This window comes from Tubulanus polymorphus, chromosome 11 (genome assembly GCF_964204645.1).
Source record: "Tubulanus polymorphus chromosome 11, tnTubPoly1.2, whole genome shotgun sequence".
Lineage (NCBI taxonomy): Eukaryota > Metazoa > Nemertea > Palaeonemertea > Tubulaniformes > Tubulanidae > Tubulanus > Tubulanus polymorphus.
Window position 1 is genome coordinate 4160321 of NC_134035.1, and position 26739 is coordinate 4187059.

Consider the following 26739-nt stretch of genomic DNA (forward strand, 5'->3'; position numbering starts at 1 on the left):
TTCGAATTTCGACATAACTTTACAATTGATGCTAATCTATCATCGTCGTCAAGTTTGAAATCTACTTTTCAGGTATCCAAGATGTAACGATTTTTACACATATTCTTCAATATTGTCGATATTCTATTTCGGATTTCATATTCGAAAGGAAAAATGTTCGGCATCAGTTCGCAGCAACTGTCGATGAACGCGTTGTTCAATTTGCTATGGCTGTGTCTCGTAGAAGCCGGTAAGTATACGCAGGATGCGCATATATATTTTATGCAACCTTCCAGCCGCTGAGCGTTCACCGGCGTGAAGAGACGCGCGCAAAGAGCTCTCGACCGAGAAATTAGGGTACAAGGACAGCGACTCGAATCTACGATTGGAGACCTACTCGGATAAGAATGAGTTTTTGGAGGGAAGTCTGAGGCAACGCGTCATAAAGCGCAATTTAGATATAACGCGAAAATGAAAAAGCCAAAACTCGATCATAAATTATTTCCAGCGGGAAAAGACACTCGTAGAAATGCGCTCGACTTCCATCTGTAGTTTTACGCTGTTGCAATATCCGATATCGGCATTTAGTACAATTGGCGAATGAGAGCGCAAATCTGTTTAAATGATGCTCGGTTGGGCTTCAAACCGCTCAGTTGTACCGGGAACAGATACTGTTTTCCGGCAGTTTATTCCACTCGAGCGTCGGTTTGACAAAAAACGAGTTTTTTTTATGTCGTTCACTGTTCGCTCGAGGAACAACGAAACTTCCAGTAACAATTGGCGATGTTCGTCGATGAGTAGTCTCTATAACCTACGAGCAATCATCTCAATATTGAGATGATTGCTCGTAGCGCGTTTGCAGACTACCTCGTCTGTCTCGGAGTACCGCGGTACTGATGACGGTATATTGCCGGTGCCAACCCTCCGATACCCAAATCGAAATACACTTTTTCCTTTTCGCTAAAAACAATACATACACATTGTTCGAAATGTCACCTGCGTCGAAGAACTGTGTAAAATCTATAGTTCGTCAATGTTATAAGAAATAATTGTTGTTTTGCTTTTCAATTTCTCATACAGTAACGAATAAATGCCTGAAGGACGCGCAGTTTCAAGATCGCGACTGGAATATTTATTGGTGTTACGAACCGACCGTGGAATGTTGCCACAAAGATAATACGGCAACCTGTTGCGAACGCAAGTCCACTACAGATATGTAAGTTCGGTATATCTCATGACAAAAAATGTGATCGAAGACGACAGCCTTTATCGAGGCATTTTAGCCTATATTGGTGATCACCGTTGATCAAACGCTATATCCGTGTTGTGACGATACTATAACGAAAATCCCACAATAATGACGACAAAAAATAAAGTCTGAAAATGTTTCCTTGAGCTGGTAGTTTATTCGACGTTACAACTATATACTAGATAGTCATCCTCAGGAATGAATGACAATGACTCATCATATTGTGGGATTCTAGTTATTTTATTATGTCGGTGATAGCTGGAATTCCGTAGTAGCCTCAAACATGAATGGTTCCAATATATAATGTTAGATAATAGTAAAAACGCAATTATCAAAACTATCGACTCGAGAGTCGATATCGATGAAACGTGAACTGGGGCGGCTCCAGAAATGAGCGGAGGGGCTCAAGCGCAGCGAAACCCCATATCCTTCTTGGAACCGCCCCTGGTGAAATATGTAAATAACATTATTCAATCATGCTGAAAATTTTAACGGCTGCGTTTCTACTATCGATTCACTGTCCGGATACCTTTCCGAAACCGTATTTGCAATAAAATGTTGTTTTTTGTTTTTTTTCAGGAACACTAATCTGATATTGTGGGGATCGATTTTCGGCATCGTCGGCTTGGTCGTGTTGATTTACGCTTGTTACAAATTTGAAAATAACTGTTGCGGTGGCGACGAGCCGTGGCAGGATCGTATGAAAAACTCGGTCTGTTGGTGAGTGTGCAGCGCTATCCGGGACATAAGCAGCCGTTCGAAAATGTGTGACCTCGTCTCCCGTATAGTCATCGCAAACTAAAGACCAGCCTAAGACCATTTTAGTTCTATTGCCAATCTAACAAGACCACTATCTAAGACTGTTCTAAATTTCTGGGGCCGGTTGCATAGTCATGGCTTAGACTTAAGACCAGTCTAAGACCAACTAAGCTCTATAGCCAATACAACAACTTAAGACCAGTCTTAAGATTTAAGACCGCTTTTGGACTTAAGTCACGACTGTGCAACTGGCCCCTGGACTAAAGTTTCGACTATGGAACCGGCCCAGCCCAACAGCTACGTGTATTAAGATCGGCTCGGTGAATAGTCAAATTTAAGTGATCGTTTCAAAAATCAAATTTGACTTAGACTTTGACTTTTGAAAGATTTTTGCGAACAGCATGTATATATAGGAAAGGACCCCGATAACCAGAGCCGCAGCCAACCTTTCCTGATTTTTGGTATTTTGTTACTATTTGTCCTGAGAAATACCGATATCATTTGTTTGTCGTGTATGAGAAATGTGAACGTTGTTACAGAGGGTATCATACCATTGATTACAGATTGATTTAAAAATTTCTTGAACAAACTGAACCATTCATTCATTGATAGCACTTTAAGAGGTTGGCGGCCCTGGAAATGGGTTGACGCACTAGTATCGTTGAGTTGACAGTCTTAATGTAAAATCGTAATTCGTCTAATATCTACTCAAACGCCAAGTGCACTAGAGTCAACCATAATTCAGTGAATATTCGCTGAATAAGAATGTTTGATTTTGATTTATTCACCTATTTCATGCTCAGAACTCTCACTTTTCGAAAAACCCGCAGTTGATAATCAAAACATGGTTTAGATAAACGCTGAAACTGGCAAACAATATCACCAACTGTGGGTTTTTATATCGCCCCCCCCCCCCCAACAACGCGTTGTGGGGAGGGGGACGTAAATTTCATCGCCTAGCTGTCTGTCCGTCCGTCAGTCCGCAGTGGCTTCCTTGCCCTCGCACCCCACCTTAACCCTTTGGCAGATTTTCCTGAAATTCAACGACCACGTTGTACTAGACGACATCAGTAACTGAATAGATTTTGGGTCCTGTAGGTCCACGGTCAAGCTCACAGGAAGCAGTTTTGTGATTCTCGTTTACGCGCTTTTCGTGAAATTTAGTGGATGGATCATACTAGAGACTGCCTGTAACTGATTAGATTACGGGTCCTGTAGATCGAAGGTCAAGGTCACCGGAAGCTGTTTCGTATATTTCATTTCCGGGCTCCAACGGTTTAAGGTAACAATTTTTTAGGTGAAATTTGATGCATGGGTTATTCTAGACACTGTGGGTAACTGATAAGATTTCGGGTCCTGTAGGTCAAAGGTCGAGGGCACCACAAGCTGTTTTCTATTTTCCATTTCCTGCCTTCACAAACCATGCGCGGGCATCAGTCGTCTTCGGCGACATTCTAGTTACTAATCAAATTCTAGAATATCCTTTTTCCTGCGTTTAAGCGAGGTTCATATATGTTTTCCTGTAACATTTTCAGCGTATGTATCAGGCGTTTCAAGCATAAAACCTTCGAAAAACTTTCACGAAACGGACGCTGCGTGACCCCGGAGGCCGGAGCCAAACGACTCGCCGAAGAGGATATCGAAAACAACGGCGACCGCCACAATACGGTAAAATTGAGCAACATCCATAACGACCCGTCGATACCGCCGGATATATCGGAGGCGCCCACATTTCCGGTGCCGCCGACGACGACGAAAAAGTTTATAAACACGGACACTTTAGAATTAGTCAACGTGCAACGTAACAACGCTTTACCGCCGCTCAACCATCAACCATTACAGATAACAACGACATAGAACTACGCACCCGCCGCCGCCCGCCGTCCACAAATAACATTCAGATAGGTCCAGCTACCACCACAGGGACGGATCCCGAAATTTGACCAAAGGGGGGGTCAAGTGCAGTGTTTTACTAAGATATATTTTTTCTCTATTTCAATGATAAATGCATTCATGAACATTCGTGCATTTTACCTCAGTAACCAAAACCAATCGATATGGATTTGAATTGTGGTTAGTTTCATCATTAATATGATTGATAACACTATCAGAAAATTTTCGAACATGGAGCAGGGGGTAGAATTTCCGTACCCACTATCAACCATCAACACACTTTTACCCCTCATCCTAGTAGATTTCAACTAGTAGTTAGTAGTTTTAGATTCCCATAGATCCCACACTATACAGGACCGTCGCACAATGTCACTGAACTAAAAACTTTACATCGAAAATAGAACTAATTCTATTTCTAATAAGGGCCTAAGTTTGTAATAAGTTTTCAGTTCAATAACAATTAGTAGGATTTTGTGTTTTATTACTATGCATCTCGGGTAAACAATTTCAAGTGATTCGTACGTGAAAATGTGATCGTACTTGAAGTAGGAAAGCCCGTCGCCTTATTAAGTAGAATATCTTTTAGAGAGCATTGGCGTAATTTATAGTTCGTTCGGGTTCATCCCAACTGCTTTTCGTTTATTTCTATTTTTACAGATAAGTCGTTACTAATGTGTAGTAGCACAAAAAAGCACCAGTAGCGCGTTAGTTCTTTACCAGACGCGATCAATTCACTTTTTGCACTTTGCTTACCAGTTGTTAGAAAAACAATAAACCAAGAACTCTTCTCTCGGCGAAAGCGTGTTTTTATATTACTAACCACCCGAAATGTTGCCTCGCGCTTACTTAACGATGTAGGCCTACACCGGGCCGTGGACTACTCTATCTATGCGAAAATACTGGCGGATTGTGTGCGAAATAAACTCAACGCGATGGTTGAATAATCATCGTCGAAACAAACTGCTGATATATAAAACAAGCTACATAATCTATGATAGTCAGACTGCGTGAAATAAAAACTGTGAAAAAAATGAATACTGTATGTTATATAGTATTGTATATCTGTTAGCTAATATAGGAAATGCCGCCAATGATGTTAGCCGTAAAACTGTCGATACGAAAAACATTTCGACATCTGAATTCGTCCAGATATTCGACCGGCTGTCCCCGGGGTAATATAATAAAGTATACATTATCCGTCGGCGGAATAAGGATTTACAATTTGACATTTATGAATAATGTATAGTTATGTTCGACATGTGACAGGATGTTGTGCTAAGTGCAAGTGAAAGTCGCTGTAAACACGAAGGCGGGAACAATGCGAATCTGTTTACACGTGTAGATAACCACTGAGCTAAGTGGATGTGGTCTATTGGTTAGCTCTTTCTCGATACGAGATCCGGGTTCGATTCCCGGTCAGCCGTCGCCTTCGTTACGTCACTACTCCCTTACGAAATTAATAAGAAAACTAAATGAATAAAAAGAATTTATTTATTGATTATCAAAATGAGATGGGTAGTGTGTAATTAGGCCTTTTTACTTGGAGTACGGATCTGCCTCCCAGAATTCTGCAAATCATCAAATTAAAGAAATAATTTCTAGCCCTCCTTTGAATTTTCATTTTTCAATAAAAAATTTTTTGTTGTTGTCATGTCCATCTTATTATCTTCAAAAGTTTTTTTTCCATTTCTCCCATCATTTGAATCAAATTCATCACAATTTTCACTCCTTTTTTCTTGAAAAAGATCCGTACTCAGTTATCAGAAAAAGGCCTTATGAATGCACACCTCACTGCCTGTAACCATTACTCTTCAATAAGGTAAGATTTTCACCCGCTGCCGGAGAAAGTCTACTACTCCACAAACCACTGACACACAACATGCTCGGAAAAATGGCATAATCAGAATTATCGTTGGTCATCAGTAAGTGATCACATCATCAGTTCACTGGCCACCGCACCCTAGAGACTTTCTTTTACTACAATTATTACGTTAAGAACAGTCATGTGAATACTATGGGAAATGTTGATTAAAGAAATATAACAAACTACATTTTCATAGCAACTAACATTAAATATTTTATTTCATGCAATTGTTTTTACATTATATATCCATACAATGGGATAAATACGTACATGTAAGTTTGTGCTTTTACATTGTACGATAATGTAAGAACAAGCCGATGTTCGGACGGTGATAGTCGCCTCACGCGGTTTCACTTCCATTCAGGTTTGCATTTCGATGTAAGCTACACCGCCGTATTTGGCATCGAAACCTAATCAAAGACAACCTTCATTCTTATTGGTTAGCGGCTTCCGCGGCGCGAAAGCTCTCGCCAATCGGCGCGCGCGTGTGCCTCTATACTCCGCTAGGTGACCGGTCTCGACGCCGTGCCCATTCGTTCTACCAGGCGCGCTATACACACACAGAACGAAGTCGTCATTCGATGGAATGTTTGCGGACTGGTAGATGACCGCGTACGGATCGTGCACGGTAAGATAGCGCCGTTGAGGAGAATACGTTTGTTTGCTATTGATCTCCGGAGAGCTGTAATACATACATAGCTTCACATTATGCGCTGTTGGTAGCAGGCGCATTCGACTACTCTACAGTGAAACCGAAACCTTATCTATCCGGGACAGAGCGCTAACGCGTCATGATATAGCCGATATGTATTGCGTTAGTGAAAGGAGATGGGAGTAGGCCTCGTGTTTGGATCGATTCAAAAAACGCGATGGAACTCGACGCAGTTGATCTAGCCTGCGTCTGATAGTTACTGATTTAGTCTAGTTCTAGCTACTGGTGAGAACCCCGTTAAATATTCTAGTCCCGGCGTAATAACTATTTTCCGATGGCGTTTCTATTCGTGCCCATCGCGCCGTCGACTCACAGCGACGACGACGACGACCGTCTGTTTCGTGCGGCCGAACGACGGCACTTCGCTTTATTCGGGAACATGAAAAAACTTCCCCCGACTGCGAGAAATTTTCTCATCAAGATGATAGAACGCCAGCGCGATGATGATGAAAACAGTGACCACGCTTCGGTCGAGAATGTCACCAGCGCAGAGGATGCGGCGGTAGCGGACGCACCGGAGACACCCGCCGCCGCCTCAGCTACACTTCAGACCTATTCGTCTTGGAAAGTGTTGTTAGATATGAATTTCTGTCGGAGACGATTGTCTAAACGTCGTATATCGATAACGCTTATGAGTCGATTGACTAAGTCTGATAACGATATCGCGGATGAAATCGACGGCCAGTTCCGTATAGTTTTCACCGACGAATTGATCGGAGTTGTTCGCGGATTTCTGAGCGCGTATTTCGAAGGATCGGCGACCGAAATAATCGCCAGTTTGGATAACGTCGAGTCGTGGGCCGGAGTCCGCCCGCGGGTATCGGCCGCCACCGGTCGCCGGCAGTTACTAGCCGGCGGTATCCTGCGCAAACTGAGGCGATTTCGACCGAAGAAAAGCTCGTGTTTGGTCGGCTTGATCGACGTCGATTTGTACCCGGACGACGAGAGCGAGTCGGTGGCTGGCGAGTCGTCGTTCGAGAAGGCGTGCGCGGTGGTCAGCGTGACGTCGATCGAAAGAAGCGTTCGCCGACAGGAAGTCGAATCGGGTGACCGGGCGGAGATGATCGGGAACGCCGTTTTTATTCTGTTGAGGGTAAGCCTATGAGAGACGACCGGCTCGAGAAAATTCAAATTTCTATCTGTAATTATAAATTCTTTGCGTGGAATCATTTGCTAGTTACACGTTAGTAAAATACATGTAGCCGACAATGGCATATTTGAATATGGAAGAAATGAAAACGAATACGCATGTATTCACCAGCTAAATAGCAAGTAGAAAATCTGATTTTCTGTAAGGTGGAAACACGAAGAAAATGAAATTTAAGCATGGTTATATATCTTATCGGGGCCGTACAGCATTTGAATTTCGGGGGAGCAGAGAAATCTGAAGAAGGGCAGTTCTATTGGATTATTACAATGATATTTGCAAAAAGGTACTTTTCCAGAATTTCGACGCTCCCGCTCGGTACGGCCCTGCTTATATTCCTCGACCTGCCCAGTCGGAAGAAAGCAACTTTATTTGAGGAGAAAACGCTTTCGTAGGTTGTAGTGTGAAAATCCATAGGCTGCGATAATACTCCAGCCAATACCGCCAACGTCGACTTCGTTGTTTATCTATTCATTTTTAAGGTATACATTTTTTCAGGTGTTGACCCACGAGATATGTCACTTGTACGGAATCGAACACTGCGTCAGTTTCCAATGCTCGATGAACGAATCGAACTCGATCAAACAAGCCGTCGCGCAGCCGTTTCTGCTGTGTCCCGTTTGTTTGAGGAAAATCTTGAAAATCTTCCGGTTCGACGTCGCCGGCCGCTATCGAAAACTGCAAGATATCGTCGCCGATATAACGGGGCGATACCCGTCCAGATATTGGGAGTCGATACAGCGGAGTTTGACGAAGAATTTACAATTGCTTGAATGAATTTGACGAGAATACATTTCACTTTTTTATTTTTTGTTTTTCAATGTATTTCTTCTCTTCATCGCAAAGGAGTTTTGACCCATTCTGAAGGTTTTTTAGTCCCTCATTTATATAAATAATTTGTGTTATGCTCATTTCAGAGCGTCCTTCTTACAAACCGTACACATTTGCTGGGAAATGAAACGGGAAGTTTGATTTTGATATCGGGAATCGAAGTACAGATATAGTTGGATGGTCGGTCTAATTTAGGTATTTTTGTTTTGTCAAATTGAAGAACATACATGGAAGTTTTGGTACCGGTTGGTGTAAACAATCTACCAACCTGAACCGGTAAGAGACTTTTTCGGGTTTATTTCTGCTGGTTGTCAAATTTAATACATCCCAGATTTGGCATTAACGTTTAAGAAAGTATGCTGTCCATTTCGATACCTTAATACGTGTCTTCTGTTTATTGTGATGGACCAGGCTTAAAAAGCTTTCAGATTAATGCTTCGTAGCGAAATGCGACGCCTTAATGTGTAATGTATATAGGGACGCCGAATTCGCTAAGTGTTAGAGACGGGGTCCACTTGAAACACTTAATACTTCAGGTTCTTAACCGATAAATTCTTCAACAGTTACAGTTCCCCGAAGGAGGCTATAGAAATGGCGTTAACTCGAATCGACACACATACAAGTGTATCTTACTATACAATGGAACCTCTATTCACCCAAAAGTTGAACTGGGGGAATTTCAACAACTCTTTTGTAGTGCGCAGTTTCTCGCTGCGAAGAATCTCGCGATGAATTATAGTCTCACGACGACTACGACGATATCAGAAACCTGTAATCGGCCGTACGCTTATAAAAACGTGCTTCTCGTCAGCGTAAAACTAGCGGGCGCTCTACCAATCAGCATCGTCGGCATCACTCTGAACGGGTTCAGCATTTCCATCATACGTCGCCAGTCGTCTGATCACATCTCGTTGTACCTGTTACGCTGTCTCGCGCTGGCCGATATACTCTTCCTTATTTTCAACACGATTCAGGAACCGTTGCGTTTCGTCGTGTCCTGGTTTACGCAAGGAACTCACATGTTTTGGTTTCCGTACCTGAGCTGGGGCGTGCGACCGTGGATCTATAAAACGGCTTGGATTCCGCGATATTCGGCGCAGTTGACGCGCAACTGGATAACCGTGCTGTTAGTGCTAGAACGGTGCGTTTCGCTCGCGTATCCATTTTTCGCGAGAACGCACGTTACGAAATCGAGAATAAGAACCGTTATTTGTTGTATGGTCATCGTATTCGCTATCATGTACTGCCCGTTTGTAATCGGTACTGAAATAGTCGTCAGGTACTTCGACCCTTGTAACGACGTGTACATATCGACGATCGGCCGGGCAAACGGCGAAATACGCAGCGCTTTCTACGAAGCGTTTCACTGGCTCGACCGATTCGTCGGTATTTTAGCTAAAGAACTGATCCCGGTAATTTTACTCTCGACTTGCAACTGCTATTTGATATGGACGCTCAGAAAACTGACGGCGAAACGAAACGAGATGATCGGCGGCGAAACGACCCGACTCGACGTGAAGGCTACTAAAATCGCTATAGCTATCGTCATCCTGTTCGTCATTTGCGAGGTGCCTCCCTCGTTTCGGTCGATGTACCATTTCTTCGGCATGTTCTTACCGAATCTGCCCGTACTGACGTACACCGGCGCCGTCTACATCGCTCAAATGATGTTCAACGATCTTCTGCCGACTTTAAACTCGTCCGTCAATTTCTTCATATACTATTTGGCGAACGATAATTTTAGAGCCACCGCTAAAAAGTTATTGCTTAAGTACGCGAACCGACCGGGTCGCTTAGCGTCTCGGAAAAAACTGTAGACTTTAATTGGTGATTCCAATTAATACAAATCCATCAAAAACAACCCTTTGGAAAAGTTGCAATCAGCTTTTAATTTAGGTTGAAAAAATATCTCTAAGAAATTTCCTGACCATTCGGACTTCATCTCCAAATTCAACTCTCGGCTTCCAAATCTTCCTTATGCTTATGGTCTTCCTAAAATTCATAAACCTAATTTACCTTTAAGACCGATCATTTCTAATATCAATTCTCTATCATATCGGCTCTCCAAATATCTGGCTTAAGTACTCTCCCCCCGGCGTTGGGTACTTTTCTGATTCACAATATGGATCTTTTAGACAAACTCAAAAATCTCAAACCTAACGGCCAAAAATTTATATCTTTCGACGATGTTTCCTTGTTCACAAATATACCATTGGAACCAACTCTCAATTTCTTAAGAAGAAAACTCCCGGACTCCAATCTTGATCTCCCAATTCCTGTAGATTGCTTACTTGAACTTTTGGAACTCTGTACTACCAATCTATATTTCCAATTACAAGACAAATTCTGTGAACACATTTTTGGTTTCGCTATGGGTAACCCATTATCCCCCATTTTGGCTTATCTTTTCCTTGATTCTTTGAATCCGAAATTCTTCCAAAGTACGCTGGCTCTAAACCTAACTTTTGGATTAGATATGTTGATGACATTGTGTGCTTAGTCTCTGATGATTTTGATCTTGCCTCTTTTATCGACTTCATCAACTCCCAATATCCATCTTTGAAATTCACTTTTGAAAGGGAACAAAATGACCAAATTCCGTTATAGATGTTCTAATTCACAATAAATATTCTCATTTGATTTTATCAGTCTACCGTAAACCCGGCCTATCAACGCTGAGGAATACCTTCACTTATTTTCGTTTACAGAAAATAGACTTTAGTTTCACTGAGAACCTTAGTGTCAGTGGTATATCGCTAACGCGACCCCTGACACTAAATACCGAGTGATTAAAGTGCCGACTGAGCGCCAGTCGGCAATTTCGACGTAAAATAACGACTACGTGACTGGGTGGGTGGTTCACGCGAGCTCTTTAAGGCAGTATACGGAGCTCCGCGAACCGGCCATTCTCATGACTGGGTGAAACTTTAGTAGGACACAACAAAAGGTGATCCAGGTGATCCATATGTAGAAATGATTTTCGGGCTAAATAAATGGCACTGGATAAGGTTCAAGTTACAAGTTTAGCGAAAATTGCTCCAATATTGTTGCCGGAGTTCACCGTCGAATATACGTGTCAATAAATATCGAATTGAGAATTGAATTTATTCCGATTCCGGCGCCTTGCATCGAGTCGTCCATCATGGCTGACAAAATCGAGGGACTGGCCGAAAAATACAAACAATTCGTGTCTAAAAACCGCGACGCGACGACTCAACTGGAAAACGCGTGCCGAGTACTTTCCTACATCATAGCCGCTAACAACGAACCCCGAATTATTTATAACGCATTAGCTGTTAATCTACAGAGGAATGTTTTTAATCTGACTGCCATTTTGACTTCCGGGTTCCACCACTCGATCCACAATTCCATCCACTTCATGCAGATATTACCCGGCCTTCATCATTTACGGTACATCGTCGTCGGAGCTGTGGTGAATTTTGCCTTTTTAACCATGACATGGGAGCCTACACAGCGCAGTTTGACGAAGAATTTACAATTGCTTGAATGAATTTGACGAGAATACATTTCACTTTTCTACTCTTTGTTTTTCAATGCATTTCTTCTCTTCATCGCGAAGGAGGTTTGACCCATTCTGAAGGTTTTTTAGTCCCTCATTTATATAAATAATTTGTGTTATGCTCATTTCAGAGCGTCCTTCTTACAAACCGTACACATTTGCTGGGAAACGAAACGGGAGGTTTGATTTTGATATCGGAAATCGAAGTACAGATATAGTTGGATGGTCGGTCTAATTTAGGTATTTTTGTTTTGTCAAATTGAAGAACATACATGGAAGTTTTGGTACCGGTTGGTGTAAACAATCTACCAACCTGATCCGGTAAGAGACTTTTTCGGGTTTATTTCTGTTGGTTGTCAAATTCTATACATCCAAGATTTGGCATTAACGTTTAAGAACGTATGCTGTCCATTTCGATACCTTAATACGTGTCTTCTGTTTATTGTGATGGACCAGGCTTAAAAAGCTTTCAGATTAATGCTTCGTAGTGAAATGCGACGCCTTAATGTGTAATGCATATAGGGACGCCGAATTCGCTAAGTGTTAGAGACGGGGTCCACTTGAAAACTTCAGGTTCTTAACCGATAAATTCTTCAACAGTTACAGTTCCCCGAAGGAGGCTATAAAAATGGCGTTAACTCGAATCGACACACATACAAGTGTGACTTACTACAATAGAACCTCGATGTAACAATCTCGGACATAACGATTTATCGTTTCGTACCCAGAATCTTGTCCCAAATACGATAATTTCGATAATTTCATACTGGATATAACGAACTGACGTTGGTCGTAACGAACATTTCCTGGTCGCCTGAAGTTTGTTGTAACGAGGTTCCACTTTAAAATCATTCTTTGATTTCGCCTTATTATTTCTATCTGTGTGAAATTGTCCCGCGCTTCAAATTTCAAACAGAAACCACGCGTATAATGTATTCTTTGAAATGTATGTATATATTTAAATATGCCAAGCAGAATTATTCACCCTAAAATTGAACTGGGGGGAATTTCAACAACTCTTTTGTAGTGCGCAGTTTCTCGCTGCGAAGAATCTCGCGATGAATTATAGTCTCACGACGACGACGACGACGACGATATCAGAAACCTGTAATCGGCCTTACGCTTATAAAAACGTGCTTCTCGTCAGCGTAAAACTAGCGGGCGGTCTACCAATCAGCATCGTCGGCATCACTCTGAACGGGTTCAGCATTTCCATCATACGTCGCCAGTCGTCTGATCACATATCGTTGTATCTGTTACGCTGTCTCGCGCTGGCCGATATAGTGTTTCTCGTTTTCAACACGATTCAGGATCCGTTGCGTTTCGTCGTGTCCTGGTTCACGCAAGGAACTCACATGTTTTGGATGCTGTCCCTGAGCTGGGGCGTGCGACCGTGGATCTATAAAACGGCTTGGATTCCGCGATATTCGGCGCAGTTGACGCGCAACTGGATAACCGTGCTGTTAGTGCTAGAACGGTGCGTTTCGCTCGCGTATCCATTTTTCGCGAGATCGCACGTTACGAAACCGAGAATAAGAACCGTTATTTGTTGTATGGTCATCGTATTCGCTATCATGTACTGCCCGTTTGTAATCGGTACTGAAATAGTCGTCAGGTACTTCGACCCTTGTAACGACGTGTACATATCGACGATCGGCCGGGCAAAAGGCGAAATACGCAGCGGTTTCTTCGAAGCGTTTATCTGGCTCGACCGATTCGTCGGTATTTTAGCTAAAGAACTGATCCCGGCAGTTTTACTGTTGGCTTGCAACTGCTATTTGATATGGACGCTCAGAAAACTGACGGCGAAACGAAAAGAGATGATCGTCGGCGTAACGACCCGACTCGACGTGAAGGCTACTAAAATCGCTATAGCTATCGTCGTCCTGTTCGTCATTTGCGAGGTGCCTCCCTCGTTTCGGTCGATGTACCATTTCTTCGGCATGTTCTTACCGAATCTGCCCGTACTGACGTACACCGGCGCCGTCTACATCGCTCAAATGATGTTCAACGATCTTCTGCCGACTTTAAACTCGTCCGTCAATTTCTTCATATACTATTTGGCGAACGATAATTTTAGAGCCACCGCTAAAAAGTTATTGCTTAAGTACGCGAACCGACCGGGTCGCTTAGCGTCTCGGAAAAAACTGTAGACTTTAATTGGTGATTCCAATTAATACAAATCCATCAAAAACAACCCTTTGGAAAAGTTGCAATCAGCTTTTAATTTAGGTTGAAAAAATATCATAAACCTTATTCACCTTTTAGACCGATCATTTCTAATATCAATTCTCCATCATATCGGCTCTCCAAATATCTGGCTTAAGTACTCTCCCCGGCGTTGGGTACTTTTTCTGATTCACAATATGGATCTTTTAGACAAACTCAAAAATCTCAAACCTAATGGCCAAAAGTTTTTATCTTTCGACGATGTTTCCTTGTTTACAAATATACCATTGGAACCAACTCTCAATTTCTTAAGAAGAAAACTCCCGGACTCCAATCTTGATCTCCCAATTCCTGTAGATTGCTTACTTGAACTTTTGGAACTCTGTACTACCAATCTATATTTCCAATTACAAGACAAATTCTATGAACAAATTTTTGGTTTCGCTATCGGGTAACCCATTATCCCCCATTTTGGCTAATCTTTTCCTTGATTCTTTGAATCCGAAATTCTTCCAAAGTACGCTGGCTCTAAACCTAACTTTTGCGCTTAGATATGTTGATGACATTCTGTGCTTCTGATGATTTTGATCTTACCTCTTTTATCGACTTCATCAACTCCCAATACCCAACTTGAAATTCACTTTTGAAAGGGAACAAAATGACCAAATTCCGTTTTTAGATGTTCTAATTCACAATAAATATTCTCATTTGATTTTCTCAGTCTACCGTAAACCCGGCCTATCAACGCTGAGGAATACCTTCACTTATTTTCGTTTACAGAAAATAGACTTTAGTTGCACTGAGAACCTTAGTGCCAGTGGTATATCGCTAACGCGACCCCTGACACTAAGTACCGAGTGGTTAAAGTGCCGACTGAGCGCCAGTCGGCAATTTCGACGTAAAATAACGAATACGTGACTGGGTGGGTGGTTCACGCGAGCTCTTTAAGGCAGTATACGGAGCTCTGCGAACCGGCCATTGTCATGACTGGGTGAAACTTTAGTAGGACACAACAAAAGGTGATCCATATGTAGAAATGATTTTCGGGCTAAATAAATGGCACTGGATAAGGTTCAAGTTACAAGTTTAGCGAAAATTGCTCCAATATTGTTGCCGGAGTTCACCGTCGAATATACGTGTCAATAAATATCGAATTGAGAATTGAATTTATTCCGATTCCGGCGCCTTGCATCATGGCTGACAAAATCGAGGGACTGGCCGAAAAATACAAACAATTCGTGTCTAAAAACCGCGACGCGACGACTCAACTGGAAAACGCGTGCCGAGTACTTTCCTACATCATAGCCGGTAACAACGAACCCCGAATTATTTATAACGCATTAGCTGTTAATCTACAGAGGAATGTTTTTAATCTGACTGCCATTTTGACTTCCGGGTTCCACCACTCGATCCACAATTCCATCCACTTCATGCAGATATTACCCGGCCTTCATCATTTACAGTACATCGTCCTCGGAGCTGTGGTGAATTTTGCCTTTTTAACCATGACGCGGGAGCTTACACAGCGCAGTTTGACGAAGAATTTACAATTGCTTGAATGAATTTGACGAGAATACATTTCACTTTTTTATTTTTTGTTTTTCAATGTATTTCTTCTCTTCATCGCAAAGGAGTTTTGACCCATTCTGAAGGTTTTTTAGTCCCTCATTTATATAAATAATTTGTGTTATGCTCATTTCAGAGCGTCCTTCTTACAAACCGTACACATTTGCTGGGAGATGAAACGGGAAGTTTGATTTTGATATCGGGAATCGAAGTACAGATATAGTTGGATGGTCGGTCTAATTTAGGTATTTTTGTTTTGTCAAATTGAAGAACATACATGGAAGTTTTGGTACCGGTTGGTGTAAACAATCTACCAACCTGAACCGGTAAGAGACTTTTTCGGGTTAATTTCTGCTGGTTGTCAAATTTAATACAAAAATATCCCAGATTTGGCATTAACGTTTAAGAAAGTATGCTGTCCATTTCGATACCTTAATACGTGTCTTCTATTTATTGTGATGGACCAGGCTTAAAAAGCTTTCAGATTAATGCTTCGTAGCGAAATGCGACGCCTTAATGTTTAATGTATATAGGGACGCCGAATTCGCTAAGTGTTAGAGACGGGGTCCACTTGAAACACTTTATACTTCAGGTTCTTAACCGAGAAATTCTTCAACAGTTACAGTTCCCCGAAGGAGGCTATAGAAATGGCGTTAACTCGAATCGACACACATACAAGTGTATCTTACTATACAATGGAACCTCTATTCACCCAAAAGTTGAACTGGGGGAATTTCAACAACTCTTTTGTAGTGCGCAGTTTCTCGCTGCGAAGAATCTCGCGATGAATTATAGTCTCACGACGACTACGACGATATCAGGAACCTGTAATCGGCCGTACGCTTATAAAAACGTGCTTCTCGTCAGCGTAAAACTAGCGGGCGCTCTACCAATCAGCATCGTCGGCATCACTCTGAACGGGTTCAGCATTTCCATCATACGTCGCCAGTCGTCTGATCACATCTCGTTGTATCTGTTACGCTGTCTCGCGCTGGCCGATATACTCTTCCTTGTGTTCAACACGATTCAGGAACCGTTGCGTTTCGTCGTGTCCTGGTTTACGCAAGGAACTCACATGTTTTGGTTTCCGTACCTGAGCTGGGGCGTGCGACCGTGGATCTATAAAACGGCTTGGATTCCGCGATATTCGGCGCAGTTGACGCGCAACTGGATAACCGTGCTGTTAGTGCTAGAACGGTGCGTTTCGCTCGCGTATCCATTTTTCGCGAGAACGCACGTTACGAAATCGAGAATAAGAACCGTTATTTGTTGTTTGGTCATCGTATTCGCTATCATGTACTGCCCGTTTGTAATCGGTACTGAAATAGTCGTCAGGTACTTCGACCCTTGTAACGACGTGTACATATCGACGATCGGCCGGGCAAACGGCGAAATACGCAGCGCTTTCTACGAAGCGTTTCACTGGCTCGACCGATTCGTCGGTATTTTAGCTAAAGAACTGATCCCGGTAATTTTACTCTCGACTTGCAACTGCTATTTGATATGGACGCTCAGAAAACTGACGGCGAAACGAAACGAGATGATCGGCGGCGAAACGACCCGACTCGACGTGAAGGCTACTAAAATCGCTATAGCTATCGTCGTCCTGTTCGTCATTTGCGAGGTGCCTCCCTCGTTTCGGTCGATGTACCATTTCTTCGGCATGTTCTTACCGAATCTGCCCGTACTGACGTACACCGGCGCCGTCTACATCGCTCAAATGATGTTCAACGATCTTCTGCCGACTTTAAACTCGTCCGTCAATTTCTTCATATACTATTTGGCGAACGATAATTTTAGAGCCACCGCTAAAAAGTTATTGCTTAAGTACGCGAACCGACCGGGTCGCTTAGCGTCTCGGAAAAAACTGTAGACTTTAATTGGTGATTCCAATTTATACAAATCCATCAAAAACTACCCTTTGGAAAAGATGCAATCAGCTTTTAATTTAGGTTTAAAAAACATCCCTAAGAAATTTCCTGACCATTCGGATTTCATCTCCAAATTCAACTCTCGGCTTCCAAATCTTCCTTATGCTTATGGTCTTACTAAAATTCATAAACCTAATTCACCTTTAAGACCGATCATTTCTAATATCAATTCTCTATCATATCGGCTCTCCAAATATCTGGCTTAAGTACTCTCCCCGGCGTTGGGTACTTTTTCTGATTCACAATATGGATCTTTTAGACAAACTCAAAAATCTCAAACCTAATGGCCAAAAATTTATATCTTTCGACGATGTTTCCTTGTTCACAAATATACCATTGGAACCAACTCTCAATTTCTTAAGAACAAAACTCCCGGACTCCAATCTTGATCTCCCAATTCCTGTAGATTGCTTGCTTGAACTTTTGGAACTCTGTACTACCAATCTATATTTCCAATTACAAGACAAATTCTATGAACAAATTTTTGGTTTCGCTATCGGGTAACCCATTATCCCCCATTTTGGATAATCTTTTCCTTGATTCTTTGAATCCGAAATTCTTCCAAAGTACGCTGGCTCTAAACCTAACTTTTGGATTAGATATGTTGATGACATTGTGTGCTTAGTCTCTGATGATTTTGATCTTACCTCTTTTATCGACTTCATCAACTCCCAATACCCAACTTTGAAATTCAGTTTTGAAAGGGAACAAAATGACCAAATTCCGTTTTTAGATGCTCTAATCCACAATAAATATTCTCATTTGATTTTATCAGTCTACCGTAAACCTGGCCTATCAACGCTGAGGCATACCTTCACTTATTTTCGTTTACAGAAAATAGACTTTAGTTTCACTGAGAACCTTAGTGCCAGTGGTATATCGCTAACGCGACCCCTGACACTAAGTACCGAGTGATTAAAGTGCCGACTGAGCGCCAGTCGGCAATTTCGACGTAAAATAACGACTACGGAACTGGGTGGGTGGTTCACGGAAGCTCTTTAAGGCAGTATACGGAGCTCCGCGAACCGGCCATTGTCATGACTGGGTGAAACTTTAGTAGGACACAACAAAAGGTGATCCAGGTGATCCATATGTAGAAATGATTTTCGGGCTAAATAAATGGCACTGGATAAGGTTCAAGTTACAAGTTTAGAGAAAATTGCTCCAATATTGTTGCCGGAGTTCACCGTCGAATATACGTGTCAATAAATATCGAATTGAGAATTGAATTTATTCCGATTCCGACGCCTTGCATCGAGTCGTCCATCATGGCAGACAAAATCGAGGAACTGGCCGAAAAATACAAACAATTCGTGTCTAAAAACCGCGACGCGACGACTCAACTGGAAAACGCGTGCCGAGTACTTTCCTACATCATAGCCGGTAACAACGAACCCCGAATTATTTATAACGCATTACCTGTTAATCTACAGAGGAATGCTTTTAATCTGACTGCCATTTTGACTTCCGGGTTCCACCACTCGATCCACCAATTCCATCCACTTCATGCAGATATTACCCGGCCTTCATCATTTACAGTACATCGTCGTCGGAGCTCTGATGAATTTTGCCTTTTTAACCGTGACATGTATCCTAAAAATTAAATGATACAGGGAGGGGGTCATTCATAGAAGTATTTAGGCAAGGGGGTTATTTAAAAAAAAGTACTACAGAGAGGGCGTACATGGGGGTTTGAAAATGCCCGGAAATCAAGCGTACTACACACCTTATGCACGGCCCCTAACCTTTTGAACTGCTAGCTTAGCTAGCTAAGCACAAACAATTAGGTTATCACGGACGGTAATATCTGAGAGAATTGACACATTTTCGTCAAATTCTTTGGTAGTCTATTGAAAAGGAAACATACAAACGAAAATGGTGTCAGTTTTCCTTCCTCGTCAGCGCTTGCTTTTTAACATGAGGCGTTTGAAAGAAGTGTCTTTGCTGTTGCAGTGATGCGCGCAGCCAGCAAGATTCGAACCCACTACTGACTCAGTGTATAATATAACAGCTTTATCCTAATTTGATTTGGCAACATCAGAAAATTATGTTTCCTTTTAGCACAAAATATAAGATGTATATATTTTTTACAGGGCGGTTCGATTCGTCTCCACTGCTCTCAGAACTCGTTTATTCAGCGTCGAATCTGTTGGTTTTGATGAATGATGGTATTTTACGACACACGGCAAATATATTACCCAAAATGGTCAGTATCACTTGTAGCAAGAAATCAGACCTTACTGAAAATAGGCAACTCCGCAGTTGGCAGTAAGAATTTAGCTCTTGTGAATCGTTCCATCTGTCTGTTATAATGAGGGTTTGTCTATTATGAACAGGGTTCTAGGAAATTTTGAATGCCAGGGTCTAGAGGACAGAAGAAAGAATAGGCATTTTTGAGATAAAGCAGCTATGTCCTAGGGTACTAGCGGGGTCCTGCTTTCGGCATATTTTCTAAGAAGATGATCAGAAAATATATAATTTTCAAAAGGATGAGTGTCAAATTTACAGGTTTTAGTGATCTTTGCCTTGACGAAAAGGGCCACCTCAATGGAAAGCAGGGGTCTGAACCCTGACACCAGCCCCTAAATCCGCCCCGGTAGCTGTCTGTTGTAATTATTGTCTGTCTGTTATAATTCTAGGGTCTGTCGAGAGCGCGTATTGAAACGTGGCTTACCGTTATCGAATATATGGAGGTGTTCGTAGAAATGGCCGCCGAAAAAATTGCTGGCAACGTCGGAAAATGGATCCTTATCACTTGCATTCACATCACTAAGTAAGTTGAATCTTCACGATACCACGACCCCACTGGTATTGCTAATTTGTAATTGTTTGCTTATTGTATCATAGGGCGGCGATGCGTTTCGTGTTGTTGCTGAAACACAAATGCGGAATTCAGTCGAGTCCGCCTATATCACCGATGGATAGAGAAGGTGAAATGAAGAAGGTCTGTATCTCATACGGCGATGGTTCCTACCGACTTGTTTATTTCATAGGGATATTATGGGTCATTTAATTGATTAACGCAATTGCAATACTGTTATGCTATTGCTATCTATTCTGCTATTTTTTAAGTGTAAAAAGTAAAGTAGATGTAAACAAAATGCTTAAAGTTCATGTATTATAGAAGTAAATTGAAAAAAAGGCAAATTTGCGTACAAGGCAGGGTTTTGATTATTCAGATTTTTGGGGTGGCCACTTACCTGGAAATCGGTGAATAAGTAAAGAAGGGAAATTTTTTTTTCTTTAAAAAAGTCAGCGAAAAGTCGAGGAATTTTGTAAAAGCAAAGCTAAAAGTCAGGGAAATTTGTTAAGATCGCTAGATCACGAATAAAATCAAACAGTTTCCGTCTATGTCTTACATATTTGATAGTGTTAACTGATTGGATTCTTAGCAGATCGAGTCAGGGAAAACAACGTGTATGTTAGAGAATAGTCAGGGAAAAAGCAAGGCAAATAAAATAGTGTCCATCCTTGTAAGTACGTAATAAATGAATGACCCTTTGATTATTTTCTTTCAGACCGTTGAATCGAAATTGCTGCCCTTCGCCGAAGCACGGAAAGAAACGGCATTTACGTTAAAACATTCCGGTCGTGTTGTTCGCACGTTAGAATCAGGTAATTCTCTCATCATTCCATGAGTCTTTCCTTCAATTCACTTTACATTGAGTGTTAAATTCAAAACAGCGATTTTACCAGCTGGAAGCCACGTTCCTCCCTCGCAGGGATTTGAACCTGACGGCATCATAGGACTCGACCACATTCCTATCTGATGGCATCGTTAGACTGCAATGGTACTAACCCCTGCCCTAGTAGACCTGTCCTCCCTCACAGGAATTTGAACCTGATGACATCGTGAGACTTGGCTACGTTAAGAACCCCTGCGATAGAAGACCCATCCTCCCTCGGCAGGGATTTTCATACCTGAAAATCTATGACTATCACAGGATGAAAACCCCTGCCTTTGCAGGGATTTCAATCTGTTGGCTTCGTTAGAGTTTGTCACAGCAATACAAATCCTTGTAGACGAGCTGTACATCCAGCTCTTCATTCATGTTCACTGATTATATTTGCTTGTTATTTCATTAGCGCCACCTATTGGCTATCGTACGTGGAAGTTGCCAAATGATCCGGAACGCAACAGTTTAGAAACGGAACACAAACTGGAACTCGAGTCGCCGTTGACAACTGATCGCGTTGTTGCCGAAAGCCTACACATAACACGTCCTCTAATACACTGTATCCTTTAACGTCGAAAGAATTGAGAAATAATCAGTTTTGAGTTTAAGGGGTTTTATGGCGGTTTTTACTGACAGACTAGTGATTAATAATCCATAAATGTTTGAGTTAAATCTGATTTTGCAATGTTTCTGATTACATGTGTGTATTTTTCTATTGACTTGATGAATGAACAGTATTAAGTATGTACGCGTACGGCCGACATTCTTGGAAACCGTGGCTTCTTTCGGCCGGCATTGACTTGACTAGGTAGGTAAATTGTAAAAACTTATTCAAAAAACTTCGATTTCGTCGATTCTTAACTCAGTGTAATATTTACAGTCCCGACGCTAGAACGCTAGCAAAAAGGCACAATTTATTGAATTGGCAGAAAATTCTTTTAGAAGTTCTTTATTTTTCCCAAAACTATGTATCAACCTGCCATCATGTTTTATATTATCATAAATCCAGTCTTGCCGTAAGGTAGAATTCGATCTAGTCCCGCGCCCCGCTGCTTAGCCGTCCGTCTGTTAGTCTACGCTGTACCTTCATGTCGTTATTCTTGTTTATTTTCGTACGTAGTCTGTTGATGACGGAGAAACGAGACAAATTGTTGAAACACGAGAAAGTCGAAGTGCGTCGACGATCGTTCATGTTTCTCTATTACCTGCTACGATCGCCGTTTTATGATCAAGTTTCCAAGTAAGTCAGTTTTTTGAGACGTAAGGGTTGATGGTTTTTTTTTGTCAAGGGTCGGAGAAATTTCAGGGAATTCTGAATTCCTCGATCTCTGCGTCATATCGAATTTTGTGCGAGTTCATAGTTCCAGGGTTCATAGCAGTCCTTGATTGAAAGTCACGGAATGGGTCAATTCAAGGCCTTGAAAGTCATGGAATGGCCTCCAAATACCTTGAATCATGGTCATGGTCCGTGAATAGCATCTGCTTTACCACGGCTATTCATTTTGTAGCTTTTGATCCCATACATAATCTATTCTATAGGCGCCGCCTACATTATATTAGATCTGTAAATTTTAATGTTTGGTCTAGTAGTACTCCAGAACGATCAGCGGAAAACTGGGGCCGTTTTAAGCGATCGTTTCAGTTCAGTCGAGTACATTTCGAATCAGACAGATTTTCATTACAGTATGGAATGAAACTGGTCATGGAGGCTATGAACCCTGGAGTTGTCACTTGATTTCCTGGGGCCGGTTTCAAGGACCGAGTACCAAAGTTATCCCTGGGGATAAATCCTCAATCTGGGTGACATCCACTATAGTAACAATGAGAAACCACGGTTCTAACTGACGAATTTCAAAATGATATTCCCAGGGACTATTTTTCTTCCATATCTATGAAAGCCAGCCCTGATCTTTAAGAACCCTGTGTCGGTTTCACTGCAGATCGTAATCAAGCATCATAATCTAATTCTACGCTATTATTTTACAGAGCCAGAATCAACATTTTACTGCGACTGTTATCAGATAACGTACCCCTAGTCGGTCTCATGTTGAGTAAGTACAACCGCATAAAGCATGATCCAGCAGAAAAAAATTCTGCATTCAATTATGATTTGTTTTATTAATCAATTGTCCCGGACGTGGACTTAATGAAATTTTCATTTATTTTGGAATCATTTTGTTTTGCGAATGTTACACATATACGTAGACAGAAGACTCCGCTCAGGTCACATCCGACTAACTCGGTCAAATATTACAGAAATGATTGTCTGACACTAAAGCATGAGGTGTTTACAGTGAAACTGGCTGAAGTCATCATTGTAGTCAGGACGATCATTATCTTGTTGACTTCATTCCAAATGACTAGTTGAAAAATTAAGTCGAGTGAAAAAACTCTTTAGAGTAAAGTTAGATGGTATTATCCAAGTTGAATAGTATTATCCGAGCTAAATAGTATTGTCCAAGTTAAATACAGTCAACCCCTGATATTACCGCCCTTCGATATACTGCAACCCCCCGCCTACCGCCAGGTTTTCTCAATGTACATCTCTATACAAATACATAGTTAAACACCCCCGATATACCGCCACCCCACCTACTGCCAGGTTTTCTCAATGTACATCTCTATACAAATACATTGTAAAACACCCCCGATATACCGCCACCCCCACCTACTGTCAAGGTTTTCTCAATGTACATCTCTATACAAATACATTGTAAAACACCCCCGATATACCGCCACCCCCACCTACTGTCAAGGTTTTCTCAATGTACATCTCTATACAAATACATTGTAAAACACCCCCGATATGCTGCCATACTCTCTATACCGCCAAAATTGTTCTGCGCCCATGTAGGTGGTAAATTGGGGGTTGACTGTATTATTATCCACCTCACGAACTGAAAAGATTCGACTTCGGCGGAGTCTATTGTTATCGTGTATTACGGGCGGCGCTTGCCGCAGTGGTCAATAAAGAAATACTGCGAGCGAAAAAATGAAAAATCTATTTTCGTAATTTTCAGGACCGTTTCTCGAATACCTCCCGCAATGGCAAAGAATGTATTTCTATGTGTGGGCGTTGTAAATCACGAGTACGATACGCGCGACGAGACGCATTGCGGATACCACGTTGCTGTAGCGTCATTACCGGATTTATATCGAGCCCCGCGCGAACCCCCGGACATCAAAATTACTGACTCGCACAACACCGGACGGTGTTCATTATTATTGTCGCATGATTTTTACGTTATCATACTTTATGTTATGAACGGTTCTTTTTTTTTCGTGCAGCTTTTTTAATCTGCTGTCTGTACCCACCCCACACGACCTTACTTATACCGATCGTCAAAACTTCATCGGATTTTCTGTCCGCGCTGAAGGCATTTTCTACAGTAGAACCCTCCTTTTTTGGGGTCGATAAGATTAATGAGGAATCCGTATTAAACGTCGTATTCTACATACATTTTGTAATACAGTAGAACTCGCTTAATTCGGATCACCTGGGACTGGAAAATTTTGTCCGAATTAAACAATATCTGAATTATGTGCTCTCATTTGAATAGAAACTAGAGAGGACTTGAATTTAGTCCGGTATAAGTAGAAATCCGAATAAAACCGATCCGAATTTAGCCAGTTACTCTGTATATATCTAGTCCAAATTAGTTCAAAATCCAGATTAATCTCGTCTGAATTAAGTGGGTTCGGCTGTACTTCAATTTGAAATTGAATTACAATTTTAAACCGTCAGACCCACTGGCGGAAATCTGATCCCCATGCATTGAAAATAGGACTTCATCCATGCATTGAAGATGGGGCTTCACCTATCGGATTGGTCCGGATACAGGCAGCAAATTGATACCTGCACGAACTGTGACTCGGGTCGTCGTCACTTTCATATCGCATGATCTAACATAATTGTGGAATGAAATAAATTTACTGGTTTTGATATTGCTTGTAAAAATAAATAAATGAATTTTATTAGCGCACCAATGGAAATGAATGAACTTGGCAGCATTGTGTACAACAGATGAACAATTAACTCGGGGTCCAGTTCGGCAGTTGTGAGTTGTGTTAAGATTTGACTCGGAGATAACTCATTGAAAATGAACTTCAGTGAACCCCCGATATACTGCCCTCCCATATGCCGCCATACTCTGTATATGGCCAAAATCGTTCTGCGCCGATGTGGGATGTAGATCCTGGGTTAAATGAGATTTAACCTTGGATATGACTCTAAACTTACAACTGTCTTTGGAACTGGATCCATTTATTCAATGAAATCACACCCTTCCCGGACAAATTTGGACCAAGCATTTTTGCGGGGTAATGTTAGTTTGTTTTTGGTATTGATTTTGATATACTATTTAGCTGTTCTAAGTTAAGCCGGTATTTCGAATAAAGTTCATGAAAATCAAATTTGAATCCAATTCGAGTTGGATAGGTTTCACTCGGGTAAAAATATATGAAGAATATGTGCCAAAAATTGGACTCGAAAAAATCTTGAATTGTACATTTATACTTTACTGTACTGAATTGTGATCATGTAAGTTAAAAAATAAATATATTTTCGAATGAAAATTTAGAAAACAAATAATTAATCGATAAACGCGACATAAAGCAGTAAGATGATTATGTAAATAATAAATACTTGAAAAGATATTTTCCTCTTCGATTAATTTGATCACCAAGATCAAAATCTTCGCGAATACCGCATGAAGACTCGGTCTGCCGATCAGCCAGTTCTGATGTACTGGAAAAACTAATGGATACTGCCCCCACCCCACCGCAACCAGAAGAAATGCAGATTTCCAGTTTCGTGAATGGTCGAGTAAAAAAACGCGGATTGTCCCCTCCCGATTCCGTAAATGCAAGGCCGTACGCCTGGAATTCTTCAAGACCAGTTCTATACCCTCTGCCGGAGCCATCCGTATACTCCATTCAAAAAGTAAAATTTCGCCAAAAAAAACATCTAATTTCTAGATACCGTATATAGGTAAGACTTGAAAACTATTTACCCTACGATTTGAAAACTATCAAAACCAAAAATTTTGTTCAAGGTTCTTGAATGGAATAGCCTTGAATTTGAGCAAAATGCTGAAAAGTCTTTGAAAACACCTTGAGTTTTGAGAAATTGGCAATTTCAAAATGTTAAAGTTTTAGACCTAGTTAGTAGACCTAGGCCTTATACACACAGATTCCACCGAATTAACAGTTTACCGAGATAAACAGTACAGTGTACTGATTTAGGAGTCTATTGTAATTGGGATATCGAAGTGATGCATACTCCTCGAAATTTGAAGTTTTCTCCTTTAGAATTGAATTCTGGAATGACTGATCTGTGGGGACCCTGATATAAGAATTAAAACATTTGTGATAAACCTCTACGACTTCGTAATCATATTCCCGACGTGCTGAAATAGAGGCTGCCGCGCGTGTGATAATGAG

General features: G+C 41.5%; 7 protein-coding genes across 9 annotated transcripts in view; 6 read left to right on the forward strand and 1 right to left on the reverse strand.

The window, feature by feature from the left end:
* The window catches only part of LOC141913074 (asparagine synthetase [glutamine-hydrolyzing]-like), a 164671-nt gene that overhangs the window by 66979 nt on the left and 70953 nt on the right, over window positions 1-26739 (reverse strand). The gene's annotated exons all lie outside the window — the stretch shown is intronic.
* On the forward strand, window positions 155-5100 carry LOC141913229 (uncharacterized). 2 transcript variants are annotated; one of them, XM_074804701.1, is made up of 5 exons: window positions 155-229; window positions 1060-1195; window positions 1808-1948; window positions 3523-3655; window positions 4538-5100. In XM_074804701.1, the coding sequence occupies exons 1-5, from the start codon at window positions 184-186 to the stop codon at window positions 4550-4552; spliced, it is 471 nt and encodes a 156-aa protein (XP_074660802.1). In that variant the 5' UTR covers window positions 155-183; the 3' UTR covers window positions 4553-5100. The 2 variants fall into 2 exon arrangements, with proteins under 2 accessions (XP_074660802.1, XP_074660801.1); XM_074804700.1 differs by lacking the exon at window positions 4538-5100 and having other exon boundaries at window positions 3523-3906.
* On the forward strand, window positions 6153-8707 carry LOC141912787 (archaemetzincin-2-like). Its single transcript, XM_074804181.1, has 2 exons — window positions 6153-7549; window positions 8102-8707. The coding sequence occupies exons 1-2, from the start codon at window positions 6731-6733 to the stop codon at window positions 8378-8380; spliced, it is 1098 nt and encodes a 365-aa protein (XP_074660282.1). The 5' UTR covers window positions 6153-6730; the 3' UTR covers window positions 8381-8707.
* LOC141912915 (putative G-protein coupled receptor 139) lies at window positions 9163-10251 on the forward strand. Its single transcript, XM_074804345.1, has one exon. It carries the CDS (start codon window positions 9163-9165, stop codon window positions 10249-10251), a length of 1089 nt encoding a protein of 362 aa, XP_074660446.1.
* LOC141912916 (putative G-protein coupled receptor 139) lies at window positions 13013-14107 on the forward strand. The gene has a single exon (XM_074804346.1). The coding sequence runs from the start codon at window positions 13013-13015 to the stop codon at window positions 14105-14107; it is 1095 nt and encodes a 364-aa protein (XP_074660447.1).
* On the forward strand, window positions 15318-26083 carry LOC141913166 (peroxisomal membrane protein PEX16-like). Of its 2 annotated transcripts, XM_074804631.1 has the most exons (11): window positions 15318-15431; window positions 15826-15934; window positions 19714-19826; window positions 20260-20393; window positions 20468-20564; window positions 21139-21235; window positions 21707-21856; window positions 22033-22105; window positions 22418-22537; window positions 23284-23348; window positions 24318-26083. In XM_074804631.1, exons 3-11 carry the CDS (start codon window positions 19779-19781, stop codon window positions 24377-24379), a joined length of 846 nt encoding a protein of 281 aa, XP_074660732.1. In that variant the 5' UTR covers window positions 15318-15431; window positions 15826-15934; window positions 19714-19778; the 3' UTR covers window positions 24380-26083. The 2 variants fall into 2 exon arrangements, with proteins under 2 accessions (XP_074660732.1, XP_074660731.1); XM_074804630.1 differs by lacking the exons at window positions 15318-15431; window positions 15826-15934 and adding an exon at window positions 18852-19003 and having other exon boundaries at window positions 24318-26082.
* LOC141912917 (putative G-protein coupled receptor 139) lies at window positions 16474-17562 on the forward strand. The gene has a single exon (XM_074804347.1). The coding sequence runs from the start codon at window positions 16474-16476 to the stop codon at window positions 17560-17562; it is 1089 nt and encodes a 362-aa protein (XP_074660448.1).